General features: G+C 39.5%; 1 protein-coding gene across 1 annotated transcript in view; it reads left to right on the plus strand.

The window, feature by feature from the left end:
- The window catches only part of LOC133639810 (FHF complex subunit HOOK-interacting protein 1A-like), an 84,379-nt gene that overhangs the window by 54,794 nt on the left and 14,848 nt on the right, over nucleotides 1-14,737 (plus strand). Inside the window, exons 4-7 of the mRNA XM_062033427.1 lie at nucleotides 4,476-5,147; nucleotides 12,044-12,202; nucleotides 12,269-12,355; nucleotides 12,438-12,605. Of these exons, the coding sequence (XP_061889411.1) occupies nucleotides 4,476-5,147; nucleotides 12,044-12,202; nucleotides 12,269-12,355; nucleotides 12,438-12,605 (1,086 nt within the window). The remainder of the gene's footprint in view (nucleotides 1-4,475; nucleotides 5,148-12,043; nucleotides 12,203-12,268; nucleotides 12,356-12,437; nucleotides 12,606-14,737) is intronic.

Genomic DNA, 14,737 nt, shown 5'->3' on the forward strand with positions numbered 1-14,737 from the left:
TGTTTAAAAATCCTAAAATCATTTTTAAGGTTGTATTTTTTCTCTAAAATTGTCTTTCTGAAAGTTATAAGAAGCAAAGTAAAAAAATTAATGAATTTATTTAAACAAGTGAAGACCAAGTCTTTAAAATATTTTCTTGGATTTTCACATTCTATTTGAGTTTTGTCTCTCTTAGAATTAAAAATGTCGAGCAAAGCGAGACCAGCTTGTTAGTAAATAAATAACATTTAAAAAATAGAGGCAGCTCACTGGTAAGTGCTGATATTTGAGCTATTTTTAGAACAGGCTAGCGGGCTACTCATCTGGTCCTTACGGGCTACCTGGTGTTGGTGACCCCTGCTGTACATGAACACCTTTACACCAGTAAACCTTTGCAGTACATAAGCCAAAAAGTGTCGACACGTTAAAGAGGACACGTGGTCATCCGAAATAATGAACTATTCTCTGAAGGCTCACCTCCCAGCAGGTTCTTGTTTCCATCGACCCACATCCACGTTTGTTGCCAAAGCACAGGTGAACCTGTGGGACCGCTGACACCATGGTCACCAGTCTGGGTTTCTAAGCAGCAACACTGAAGGGAGGGAGAGCACACACAAAGCAGAGTGTCACTTTATCTGCTCTTCTATTCACTACACCAGTTATTGATACAACATGATTCATATTCCAAACCTTGGTAATGCAACTCAGATTAGGGCCACAAAGTTCTCGGGGATACTAATTTCGCTGGCCTGGGAAACCTCACTCCATTCTCTTTTGCACCATCTGCAAAAGCTACAATGAACACACTAATGACATGATCATTGTCGTCATCCCGGGGAACCTCACCTGCCATCAGGTGGACACTTGTGCCCCGCCTTCCGCCCGAGTGCAGCTGGGACAGACTGCAGCACACTGCAAAAAGTGAAATCTAAGTAAGATGAAATATCTCAAATAAGGGTGATGTTTGCTTATTTTCTGTCGAAGATAATTCTTCTCACTAAGCAGATTTGATGTTAGAGTGTTTTACTTGTTTTAAGTGTTTTGCTCCTAAATGATGTCAGTAAGATATTACAGCTTGTTGCTGAGATTTGATGAGCTATATTGAGTAAAACATGCTTGAAACTAGAATATCAACTGTTGCAAAGCTGTGTCATCAACACTCACAAGTAGAAAACTACTTTTTTAAAGTAATAATTCCTTATTTCAAGCATGAAATTAAAAAAATCATGACTTTGACACAATTGTGTCTCATAATTAAAACAGATGACAGCCAAACGGACTTTGCTGTTTTATTTCCAATGAAACAATAGAACATACATACTCATATAGTAGTACAGTTGGCACAGTACAGTAAACTGACAGTTAATATTTAAACATTTAACATTTCAAACTATTTTGAACAGAAATAGTTCATGCACATTCAGATGAATTCTTCAAAATTACAATTTAAAAAAATTTGGCCGGGCTGTATATATGCGCACTAATTGACTGAAAGAGCACGCACTTGGCGCGATGATGTCATGTTATCCATGGAAAAATGCATATTTAGACAATATGATTTGCCTGAGCGGCTAGGAGACCCCGAGAGTAACAAGCGCTTGCCTTGTTGCCTTTCCATTAAGAACAATAAACTAGTTTTTAGTATAAGTTTGCTGGTTTCAAGAAATGTAATGCCGAGTGCATATCATTATGTCAAGATAATGGCACTAGCATTTACTTCATTTAAGAATATTTTTCAACATATTGAGTAAAAAGGTCTCTTTTTTTTTCTTCTACCAAGAAAAGTGCACTTGTTATTAGTGAGAATATACTTATTTGAAGCTATTTTGGGTTCATTGAAGTAAGATAATTTGACTTGTTTTGGAAAGTCTTGACAAGCCACATTTTCTTGTTCTATTGGCAGATAATTTTGCTTAGTTCAAATAAAATACCCTTCATTTTTTTTTCTTTCCTTGTTTTTGAACACTGACTTTTTGCAGTAAACCCCCAGCGGCCCTGAAAGGGACAAGCGGTAGGAAATGGATGGATGGGAAACTCACTCCATTCACTTCCGACCATTTAAAAATGCACAATTATGTCATTATTTTTAGTTACTGACATGATCATTTGTGCAAGCCTGGGGAACCTCACTACATTTAATTTCCAATCAACAAACACAAACTATAACATCCTAAATCAAAATAGGGCCATAGAATCATTCACATGAGTTATTGACTTATGCTATTTTTTTGCCAGCCTGGGGGACCTCACTCCATTCACTCCATACCAGTCTTTTACCACAAACAGTTATTATTATTATATGGTCACAATTGTTGAAATAAAGAGTTATGTTATTATTTTTACTACAACTAACTTTTTCTCCAGCCTGTGGAACCTCACTCCATTCACTTCCAATCAGTCTTTTACAACAAACTATTATTATTATCATCATCATTATAAGAATAATACGGTCACGGTTATTGAAATGTAGAGTTATGTTATTATTTTTATTATAGAGCTATAGTTACTGACATGCTATTTTTGCAAGCCTGGGGAACCACACTCCATTCACTTTTACAACAGTTATTGTTATTTTACGATCACAATTATTGAAATACAGAGTTATATTATTATTTCTACTGTAGATCCACAAAGCTATTGACATGATAATGTTTCACAAGCATGGGGAACCTCACTCCATTCAAATTCCAATCAACATAAAGACAAACTATGTTACATCCTATATCAGAACAGGGCCACAGAATTATTCCAATGCAGCGTTATTGACATGCTAATTGTTAGCCAGCCTGTGGAACCTCACTCCATTCACTTCCAACCAGTCTTCTACAACAAACTATTATTATTATAATACAATCACGGTTATTGAGTTATGTTGTTATTTTTACGACAGATCCACAAAGTTATTGACATAATTTTTGCAAGTCTGGGGGACTCCTGAAAAGTTCCATGGTCGCTTGGAAAGTCTCACCGAGCTAGGAGGAACTAGGAAAGGTTCCTGAAGAACTCAATCAATCAATCAATCGTTTACTTATATAGCCCTAAATCACGAGTGTCTCAAAGGGCTGCACAAGCCACAACGACATCCTCGGCTCAGATCCCACATCAGGGCAAGGAAAAACTCAACCCAATGGGACAATGAGAAACCTTGGAGGGGACTGCAGATGTGAGAGTCCAGTCCATAGTGGATCTAACATAATAGTGTGAGAGTCCAGTCCATAGTGGATCTAACATAATAGTATGAGAGTCCAGTCCATAGTGGATCTAACATAATAGTGAGAGTCCAGTCCATAGTGGATCTAACATAATAGTGTGAGAGTCCAGTCCATAGTGGATCTAACATAATAGTGTGAGAGTCCAGTCCATAGTGGATCTAACATAATAGTGTGAGAGTCCAGTCCATAGTGGATCTAACATAATAGTGAGAGTCCAGTCCATAGTGGATCTAACAAAATAGTGTGAGTCCAGTCCATAGTGGATCTAACATAATAGTGTGAGAGTCCAGTCCATAGTGGATCTAACATAATAGTGTGAGAGTCCAGTCAATAGTGGATCTAACATAATAGTGGGAGAGTCCAGTCCATAGTGGATCTAACATAATAATGTGAGAGTCCAGTCCATAGTGGATCTAACATAATAGTGGGAGAGTCCAGTCCATAGTGGATCTAACATAATAGTGAGAGTCCAGTCCATAGTGGATCTAACATAATAGTGTGAGAGTCCAGTCAATAGTGGATCTAACATAATAGTGTGAGAGTCCAGTCAATAGTGGATCTAACATAATAGTGGGAGAGTCCAGTCCATAGTGGATCTAACATAATAATGTGAGAGTCCAGTCCATAGTGGATCTAACATAATAGTGGGAGAGTCCAGTCCATAGTGGATCTAACATAATAATGTGAGAGTCCAGTCCATAGTGGATCTAACATAATAGTGAGAGTCCACTCCATAGTGGATCTAACATAATAATGTGAGAGTCCAGTCCATAGTGGTTCTAACATAATAGTGTGAGAGTCCAGTCCATAGTGGATCTAACATAATAGTGTGAGAGTCCAGTCCATAGTGGATCTAACATAATAGTGTGAGAGTCTAGTCCATAGTGGGGCCAGCAGGAGACCATCTCGAGCGGAGACGGGTCAGCAGCGCAGAGATGTCCCCAACCGATGCACAGACGAGCGGTCCACCCCGGGTCCCGACTTTGGACAGCCAGCGCCTTATCCGTGGCCACCGAACCTCCACGAAGGAGAGGGGGGCAGAGCAGAAAAGAAACGGCAGATCAACTGGTCTAAAGGGGGGTCTATTTAAAGGCTATAGTATACAAATGAGTTTTAAGATGGGACTTAAATGCTTAACTAAATCTACCTGGGTAGTTTTTGGTGGAAGTTCCTGAAAAAGGGCCAATTGACAAGCACATTTCTGTCAGCCTGGGGAACCTCACACTCCTTGGCCAACCTGAGTTTGATGGTAGTCATGTGACATATTGTTCTCCCTCCCAACAGGTGGTGAAGATCCTCGAAAAACACGAGCCCTCCCGCGGCAGCACGCCCGCCTTGCCCTCGCTGGCCGTCCTCAACCTCGGCGGCGGCCCCCGCTTCGGCCCCGTGCCGGGCGACGAGGCGAGCGCGGTGCAGAACTACGTGGAGCACATGCTCTTCCTGCTTATGGAGGAGGAGTGCGGTAAGGCCGGCGCCATGGGCCCCATCCTGGAGTTTGTGGTGATGGAGAACGTGATGGAGCGGCTGTTTGTGTGGAGCCTCCGCAGGGAGTTCACCGACGACATGAAGCTGGAGCAGCTGAAGATGTACGAGATGCTGGTGGGCCAGTCGCGCCAGCCTCTGCTGCATCACAAGCCCGTCCTCAGGCCGCTCATGATGCTGCTGTCGGCGTGCTCGGGCACGGCGGCGCCGCGGGTGGAGGCACAGCTGGTGCTGCTGCTCCACCAGCTGTGCTGCGTTCTGGCCAAGGACCCCTCCATCCTGGAGCTCTTTTTCCACACCAGCAAGGACCAGGGAGCTGCCAACTTCCTCATCTTCTCCCTGCTCATCCCCTTCATCCACAAGGAGGGCACGGTGGGCCAGCAGGCCAGAGACGCCCTGCTGCTCATCATGTCCTTGTCGGCCGAGAACCTGCGAGTGGCCAAGCACGTCGCGGAGAACACCTTCTTCTGTCCGGTCAGTCAACGCATGTTTACATTCAGTGTGCAAACCCCAAATGCAGTGAAGTTGTCACGTTGTGTAAATGGTAGGTGTGTAACGGTACGTGTATTTGTATTGAACCGTTTCGGTACGGGGGGTTCCGGTTTGGTTCGTAGGTGTACCGAACGAGTTTCCACACGGACATATTAAGTAGCGTAACGCACGTTGTGTAAACAATAGGGATGTCCGATAATGGCTTTTTGCCGATATCCGATATTCCGATATTGTCCAACTCTTTAATTACCGATACCGATATCAACCGTTACCGATATCAACCGATATATGCAGTCGTGGAATTAACACATTATTATGTCTAATTTGGACAACCAGATATGGTGAAGATAAGGTACTTTTTAAAAAAATTAGTAAAATCAGATAAATAAATTAAAAACATTTTCTTGAATAAAAAAGAAAGTAAAACAATATAAAAACAGTTACATAGAAACTAGTAATGAATGAAAATGAGTAACATTAACTGTTAAAGGTTAGTACTATTAGTGGAGCAGCAGCACGCACAATCATGTGTGCTTACGGACTGTATCCCTTGCAGACTGTATTGATATATATTGATATATAATGTAGGAAGCAGAATATTAATAACAGAAAGAAACAACCCTTTTGTGTGAATGAGTGTAAATGGGGGAGGGAGGTTTTTTGGGTTGGTGCACTAATTGTAAGTGTATCTTGTGTTTTTTATATTGATTTAATTTAAAAAACAAACAAACAAACAAACAAAAAAAAACGATACCGATAATAAAAAGAAACGATACCGATAATTTCCGATATTACATTTTAACGCATATATCGGCCGATAATATCGGCCTGCCGACATCTCTAGTAAACAATGCACACCGAGGCACAACACACGTATTTTTGGTGGAAGATTTTGCATATTTGGTAAATAAATAACCCAAAAATGTATATTTTGTTGTTTTCTTACTTGTACCGAAAATGAACCGAACCGTGACCTCTAAACCGAGGTACGTACCGAACCGAAATGTTTGTGTACCGTTACACTTCTAGCCCGTTAGCTGCTAGCATGTCGCTAACGGGCTAGGATAGACTGACCATACGTCCTCTTTTGCGGAGCTGTCAGGGCGGAGTTTCTTAAATGCCTCAAATGTCCGGCATTTTGAGTTAAGGTTGCGTGTATTTTCAATGTACGTTCAGGGTTAAGAAGGGGTTAAAAACAAAACAAACAGCAGCATTGGTGAGGGAGGGGCAGAGACAGAGAGAGAGAGAGAGTTATGATAAACGTGCATGCGTCGCCAGGCTCTGCTTTTTATCCATAGATTTATCACATTTAATGTTTTATTATCTATAGCAGGGGTGTCAAAAGTGTGCCCCGGAGGCCATTTGCGGCCCACAGCTAATGTTTTAAAGGCCCACGGCACATTCTAAAAATACTATTCAAATAAACAAAAACATAACAAAAGTGAAATAAAAAAGCTTAAAGGTTAAATGTCATTTAGAAAAAGTTGCAATGTTGACTAATAAAACAAAGCTGTTTTTTTTTTTTCTTTCAAACTGTCATTGCTCAAAACATAATATTGAATCAAAATCAATGTTATGATGAATTATTGACCTATCCAAGGTTGCCATTACTTCACATCAAATATTACACTAAGAAAAATATTTTTGGTGGAAGATTTTGCAAATTTGGTAAATAAATAACCCAAAAATGTATATTTTGTTGTTTTCTTACTTGTACCGAAAATGAACCCAACCGTGACCTCTAAACCGAACCGAAATTTTTGTGTACCGTTACACCCCTAGTAAATGGTAAATAAAAACAGAATACAATGATTTGCAAATCCTTTTCAACTTATATTCAATTGAATAGACTGCAAAGACAAGATACTTAACGTTCCAACTGGTAAACTTTGTTATTTTTTTTGCAAATATTAGCTCATTTGGAATTTGATGCCTGCAACATGTTAAAAAAAAGCTGGCACAAGTGGCAAACAAGTTGAGGAATGCTCATCAAAGACTTATTTGGAACATCCCACAGGTGAACAGGCTAATTGGGAACAGGTGGGTGCCATGATTGGGTATAAAAGTAGATTCCATGAAATGCTCAGTCATTCACAAACAAGGATGGGGCGAGGGTCACCACTTTGTCAACAAATGCCTGAGCAAATTGTTAAAGAACAACCTTTCTCAAGCAGCTATTGCAAGGAATTTAGGGATTTCACCATCTACGCTCCGTAATATCATCAAAAGGTTCAAAGAATCTGGAGAAATCACTGCACGTAAGCGGTGAGGCCGTGACCTTGGATCCTTCAGGCGGTACTGCAGTGAAAAGCGACATCAGTGTGTAAAGGATATCACCACATGGGCTCAGGAACACTTTAGAAACTGTCAGTAACTACAGTTGGTCGCTACATCTGTAAGTGCAAGTTAAAACTCTACTATGCAAAACCAAAGCCATTTATCAACAACACCCAGAAACGCTGCCTGCTTCGCTGGGCCCGAGATCATCTAAAATGGACTGATGCAAAGTGGAAAAGTGTGCTGTGGTCTGACGAGTCAAATTGTTTTTGGAAACTGTGTCCTCCGGACAAAAGAGTAAAAGAACCATCCGGACTGTTCTCGGCGCAAAGTTCAAAAGGCAGCATGTGTGATGGTATGGGGGTGTATTAGTGCCCAAGACATGGGTAACTTACACATCTGTGAAGGCGCCATTAATGCTGAAAGGTACATACAGCTTTTGGAGCAACATATTTTGTCATCCAAGCAACGTCTTTTTTATGGACGCCCCTGCTTATATCAGTAAGACAATGTCAAGCCACATTCTGTCTCTTATTGAAAATGTGTGGTGCATTATGAAGTGTAAAATAGCACAATGGAGACCCCGGACTGTTGAACAACTTAAGCTGTACATCAAGCAAGAATGGGAAAGAATTCCACTTCAAAAATGTGTCTCCTCAGTTCCCAAAGGTTTACTGAGTGTTGTTAAAAGGAAAGGCCACGTAACACAGTGGTAAAAATGCCCCTGTGACAACTTTTTTGCAATGTGTTGCTGACATTCAATTCTAAGTTCATGATTATATGCAAAAAAGAAGAAGTTTCTCAGTGTGAACGTTAAATATCTTGTCTTTGCAGTCTATTCAATTGAATATAAGTTGAAAAGGATTTGCAAATCATTGTATTCTCTTTTTATTTACCATTTACACAACGTGACAACTTCACTGCTTTTAGCTTTTGTGTATATATATATATCAAATAATATTTGGAAAAAAATGGTTATTTTGTTGAAATGGACATTATGTAATGCTGCTATTAACCAAAAACAAGCTCTAAGCGGAGGTCATTAAAACCTCTCCTGTTCTGAATGTTACACGTGTCTGGCCTTTATTGGATTATGTTAATCCCGTGTACATAATGGCATTTTAGCCTCAGTCTCAGACATATGCGTAAAACAATGGAGGAGGAGGAAAAGCTTTCGACGTGATGCCATGTCTTAACAACAGGAATGAAATATTCAGGACACACGGATAAAGACTAATAAGGCTGTTTTTGTTTCTGCTCTCTAAATACAAAGAGAGGGGATAAATCTTATTTAAATGCCTTAATGGCCTTCCTAAAAAGACTGTTTGCTTTGTTTGTGATTAATATTTAAGTTCAAATAGTCTATTCATTAATAATGTTGTATTGAGAGTAATACATATTTTTTCAAACAAAGCTACCAACATGTTGCAGTGTAGTTGTGTAATGCAGGTGTGGCAAACTCCTTTTTATTCAAGGCCACATTGCAGTTGTGGCTGCACTCAGAGAGCCGTTTGTTACAGTATACATACATACATATATATATATATATACACTGTATATATATATATATATATATATATATATATATATATATATATATATATATATATTATATGTATATATACCATACCATACCAACTTTATTTATAAAGCCCTTTAAAAACAATATACATTATACACAGTGTTTCCCACACATTCATTTATTTGTGGCGGCCCGCCACGAAAGAATTACGTCCGCCACAAATAAAAAAAATAAATTTTTTTTTATTTTTTTTTGGTCCTGTCCAGCTTCCCAGGCAAATCATATAGTTGATGTAGATGCCCATATAGGCTGTTCAGATTTACTTTACAAAAGAGAAGTGTAGGATACTTCTCTTGTTGCCTTATTTGTATTTGACTACTACTGTTTTCTGTTTATTTGTTACGGACTGTGGCAGGACACCTCTGCCTCTGTTTCACTTTATGTTGCTGGTAAATAATATGGTTGTAGTAGTAGGCTAAAGTTAAATAATTTAGTATGCACTAATTAAAGGGGCAGAGCTTTAAGAGACATTTTAGCTTTTATATTTTATAAGATATATTTTTTGTAAGAACCACAATTAATAAATATATTTCAGTGAATAACTTATTGTTCAAATCTGTATATAAATACGTAGATAAAGTGTTGTAATTATATTGTAAAATGGATGTGTGGATGGACGTTTAAAACAAAACTGTTATTATTAATTAGTAAGTATACATTTTTTGAGCCTTTTTAGAGAAAATCACATCATTGTAGTAAATTATGCAAATTACTCGATTATGTCATGGTGACCACGCCCATAGCCACGCCCCCACCGCCACAGGTATCTTGGTCGTTTATGGGAAACACTGATACACACACATATATATATATATAAATATATATATATATATATTCATATATATATATATATATATATATATATATATATATATATATATATATATATATATATGAATATTAATGTATAAGGGTTTAGCTCATGGTTACAGTATATTACACATTTTTTATACCTTTAATGTAAAAGAAAAAGATTTTCCGCCACAATTTTTACCATAAAATCTACTGTGGTTTTTACAGCATAATCCTGGAATTTAAAAAAATTATACCACTCCTTTTTTACGGCAAAACTTGTCGACACACTTGCCGGTTTTTACCATCAAATCTACGGTTGTTGTTAGAAGGGTGTGTCACGGTAAATGGAAAAAAGAGACCAGTTTTTTTTTACGTTAATCTGGCGTCGGAGCTGCCTTTTTTTTTTTTTTAACCGTAAAATTAGTTTTTACAGCGGATTACCACTTTTATTTGTACAATCAACTTTTGCCGGCTGACTTGCTATTTTTTTTAATTTTATTTTTTACTGTAAAATGTATTGTCATCTTACCAGTGTACATTTTGATGGAGAACTTTGAAATCATAAGTCAAGCAGCGATTTAAATACCTATTTTTACTTAAAGAATGTAAGATAACATAATATTTGTGGCATTATTACACAAACACACACCAAAAGTTTGGACACCTCATTCAATGTGTTTTCTTTATTTTCATGACTATTTACATTGTAGATTGTCACATCAAAACTATGAATGAACACATGTGGAGTTATGTACTTCACAAAAAAAGGTGAAATAACTGAAAACATGTTTTGTATTCTAGTTTCTTCAAAATATCCACCCTTTGCTCTGATTACTGCTTTGCACACTCTTGGCATTCTCTCCATGAGCTTCAAGAGGTAGTCACCTGAAATTGTTTTCACTAGAGATGTCCGATAATATCGCCCTGCCGATACTATCGGCCGATAAATGCTTTAAAATGTAATATCGGAAATTATCGAATATTAGTGCCCCTCCCGAAAATCTCCTGGGGCAACCATTGACCCGATTTCCACCCGGACAACATTATTGGGGGCGTGCTTTAAAGGAACTGCCTTTAACGTCCTCTACAAGCTGTTGTCACGTACGCTTTTCCTCCATACAAACAGCGTGCCGGCCCAGTCACATAATATATGCAGCTTTTACACACACAAGTGAATGCAAGCATACTTGATCAACAGCCATACAGGTCACACTAAGGGTGGCCGTATAAACAAGTTTAACACTGTTACAAATATGCGCCACACTGTGAACCCACACCAAACAAGAATGACAAACACATTTCGGGAGAACATCCGCACCGTAACACAACATAAACACAACAGAACTAATACCCGGAACCCCCTGCAGCACTAACTCTTCCGGGACGCTACAATATACACACCTCGCTACCACCAAACCTCGCTCCCTCCACCATCCGAATTCGGACCAGGCCACAGCCGGGTACCAGGTCCGTGGATCGATTGGTACCGGGCCGCACAACAAATAAAAAAATAATAAAAATAAAATAAAACTTTTTTTTTTTTTTTTTTTAATTAAATGAACATAAAAAACACAAGATACACTTACAATTAGTGCACCAACCCAAAAAAACTCCCTCCCCCATTTACACTCATTCACACAAAAGGGTTGTTTCTTTCTGTTATTAATATTCTGCTTCCTACATTATATATCAATATATATCAATACAGTCTGCAAGGGATACAGTCCGCAAGCACACATGATTGTATTTTTTTATGACAAAAAAAATTATTTAAAAATAAAAAAAATTTTTACGACTATTTTTTAAATGCCTGGCTGGCTGATACACCCTCCACCATCCACCGCTAGCTCGCCATCCACGTAATGGCCACCCCTGGTCGAAAGAATAGTTGACAACTCCAAGACAAGCCTCCACTAGATACACAACACAATTGAATTAGCATAGGGGTTTGCACTGGTGGCTAACTGCTTAGCATCGGCAGTTAGCATTTTGCTATCTCCTTTGTTGCATTTATAAACTAATTGACATCCGTGTAAGATAAAGTAACTTGAAAATGAACCAGATAATGACAATAAATGCTCAATTATGGTGGTTGTATTCTGCAAGACCTGACACGGTGTGCTCTGCAGACCGACACGAGTTGTGTTACCAAGTCAGAGGCATTCATTGAAACGTGTGGCCACTTCCACCTAACGATGAAACAATGTGCTTACCTCATCCTCAGGTTTTGGCCACGGGCCTGAGCGGACTCTACTCCTCCCTGCCCACCAAGCTGGAGACTCCCAGTGAAGAGTGGCACTGCCTGCACAGGGAAGACTGGCTCAGGATGCCCTCCTTGGTGCAGTTCCTCAACTCACTGGAATTCTGCAACGCTGTTACTCAAGTAAAAAAAAAACAAAGTGCTTCAAAATGTACAGTCTTGACAACGTGTTCCACTGTGACTTCCCAGGTGGCCCACCCAGATATCAGAAACCAGCTCCTGGGCTACATCTACAATGGATTCCTCGTTCCTGTACTTGCTCCTGCGCTCCACAAGGTGAGTACGCATCCTTATCTGTGCCTTAACTCCAGACGTTATGGTAATAAACTAAACAGGTGCTGCTTGCCATGTCTTCTAGCTGACCCTGGAGGAGGTCATGACCACCACGGCATACCTGGACCTCTTCCTGAGGAGCATCACTGAGCCGGCTCTGCTGCAGACCTTCCTCTCCTTTATCCTCCTGCACCGTCACGAGAACGTCCACATTCTGGACACGCTGGTCAGCCGCATCAACACCCCCTTCCAGGTACATGAATGTCGTATATTACATGTCATTATTCATGTCAAACAGTGATTCTCAAACTGTGGTACTCACCTAGTGGTATGTCAAATGATCACTTGTGTTTTATTTTCCTGTATTTAAACAGTTCTATCTAGGGTTGTACGGTATACCGGTACTAGTATAGTACCGGTATACTAATGAATCATATTCGGTATTACACCGCCTCTAAAAGTACCGGTTCCCGCCCCACCCTTTTCCTTTACAGGCATGCCGGCACGCCGTCCTCACATGGTGATATTGCTGGTTTTACGAGCAGAGGAGCATGTTCGGCAGCGCACACACACAGAGTACTTACAAGCAGACACAGTGTGTAGACAGAAAAGGGAGAATAGATGCATTTTGGTGTAAAAAGTACAGATAAAGGTGAAGTTATAACACTGAAACACCCTCAGGAAGAGGTGCTTTAAGACATGGCTAGCTAGTTAGCGGCTAACACCCGTCTGCAGTCTTTTAGCTACTTCTAAATCACTAATCCTCGCCTCCATGGCGACAAATAAAGTAAGTTTCTTACATATACCATTATCACTGGAGGACGAGGAATAGCTAAACGTGCTTCACTACACACCGTAGGAGGATACAATAGCTCACCGCCGTCACAATGTATATTTTCTTAAGTGTTGTCAATTCTGTTTGTTGATGAGTGAAGGATCTTTGATGTTGGGGAACATCCATCCATTCATTTTCTACCGCAGTTTTATTCATGAAAACATACCAAAATACAGTATGTATGTGCATTTACAGTATGCAACACATACAGGATGTCAAAAAGGGGACTACTTTGTTTGAAAAGTATAGTGACATTGCTGGTTTTACGAGCAGAGGAGCATGTTCGGCAGCGCACACACACAGAGTACTTACAAGCAGACACAGTGTCTAGACAGAAAAGGGAGAAAGGATGCATTTTGGTGTAAAAAGTAAAGATAAAGGTGAAGTTATAACACTGAAACACCCTCAGGAAGAGGTGCTTTAAGACATGGCTAGCTAGTTAGCGGCTAACACCCGTCTGCAGTCTTTTAGCTACTTCTAAATCACTAATCCTCGCCTCCGTGGCGACAAATAAAGTACGTTTCTTACATATACCATTATCACTGGAGGACGAGGAATAGCTAAACATGCTTCACTACACACCGTAGGAGGATACAATAGCTCACCGCCGTCACAATGTATATTTTCTTAAGTGTTGTCAATTCTGTTTGTTGATTAGTGAAGGATCTTTGATGTTGGGGAACATCCATCCATTCATTTTCTACCGCAGTTTTATTCATGAAAACATACCAAAATACAGTATGTATGTGCATTTACAGTATGCAACACATACAGGATGTCAAAAAGGGTACTATACTTTGTTTGAAAAGTACCAGTTCCCGGTTATGACGGCGCGTCGTCACGCCGTGACATTGCTGGTTTTTACGAGCAGAGGAGCATGTTCGGCAGCGCACACACACAGAGTACTTACAAGCAGACACAGTGTGTAGACAGAAAAGGGAGAATAGATGCATTTTGGTGTAAAAAGTACAGATAAAGGTGAAGTTATAACACTGAAGTTAGGTGCTTTAAGACATGGCTAGCAGCTAAAATCCATCCGCAGTCTACTTCTAAAATCACTAATCCTCGCCTCCATGGCGACAAATAAAGTGAGTTTCTTACAAGTATCATTATCACTGGAGGACGAGGAATAGCTAAACATGCTTCACTACACACCGTAGGAGGATACAATAGCTAACCGCCGTCACAATGTAAACAAATGCCATGGGTGGATCTACACCTGACATCCACTGTAATGATACCAAGTACAGGAGCATACCTAGTCGATACTACTATGATTGCATTGATATTTTTTAGTATCACAAAATCTTTTTTAATTCAATTTAAAATGTATGTTATATTTACAAAGTCAGGAAATACGTCCCTGGACACACGAGGACTTAGATTATGACCAATGTATGATCCTGTAACTACTTGGTATCACATCGATACCCAAATGTGTGGTATCATCCAAAACTAATGTAAAGCATCAAAGAAGAGAAGAATAAGTGATTATTACATTTTAACAGAAGTGTAGATAGAACATGTTGAAACAGAAAGTAAGCAGATAT

The sequence above is a fragment of the Entelurus aequoreus genome, linkage group LG22 (assembly GCF_033978785.1).
Source record: "Entelurus aequoreus isolate RoL-2023_Sb linkage group LG22, RoL_Eaeq_v1.1, whole genome shotgun sequence".
Taxonomy (NCBI): domain Eukaryota; kingdom Metazoa; phylum Chordata; class Actinopteri; order Syngnathiformes; family Syngnathidae; genus Entelurus; species Entelurus aequoreus.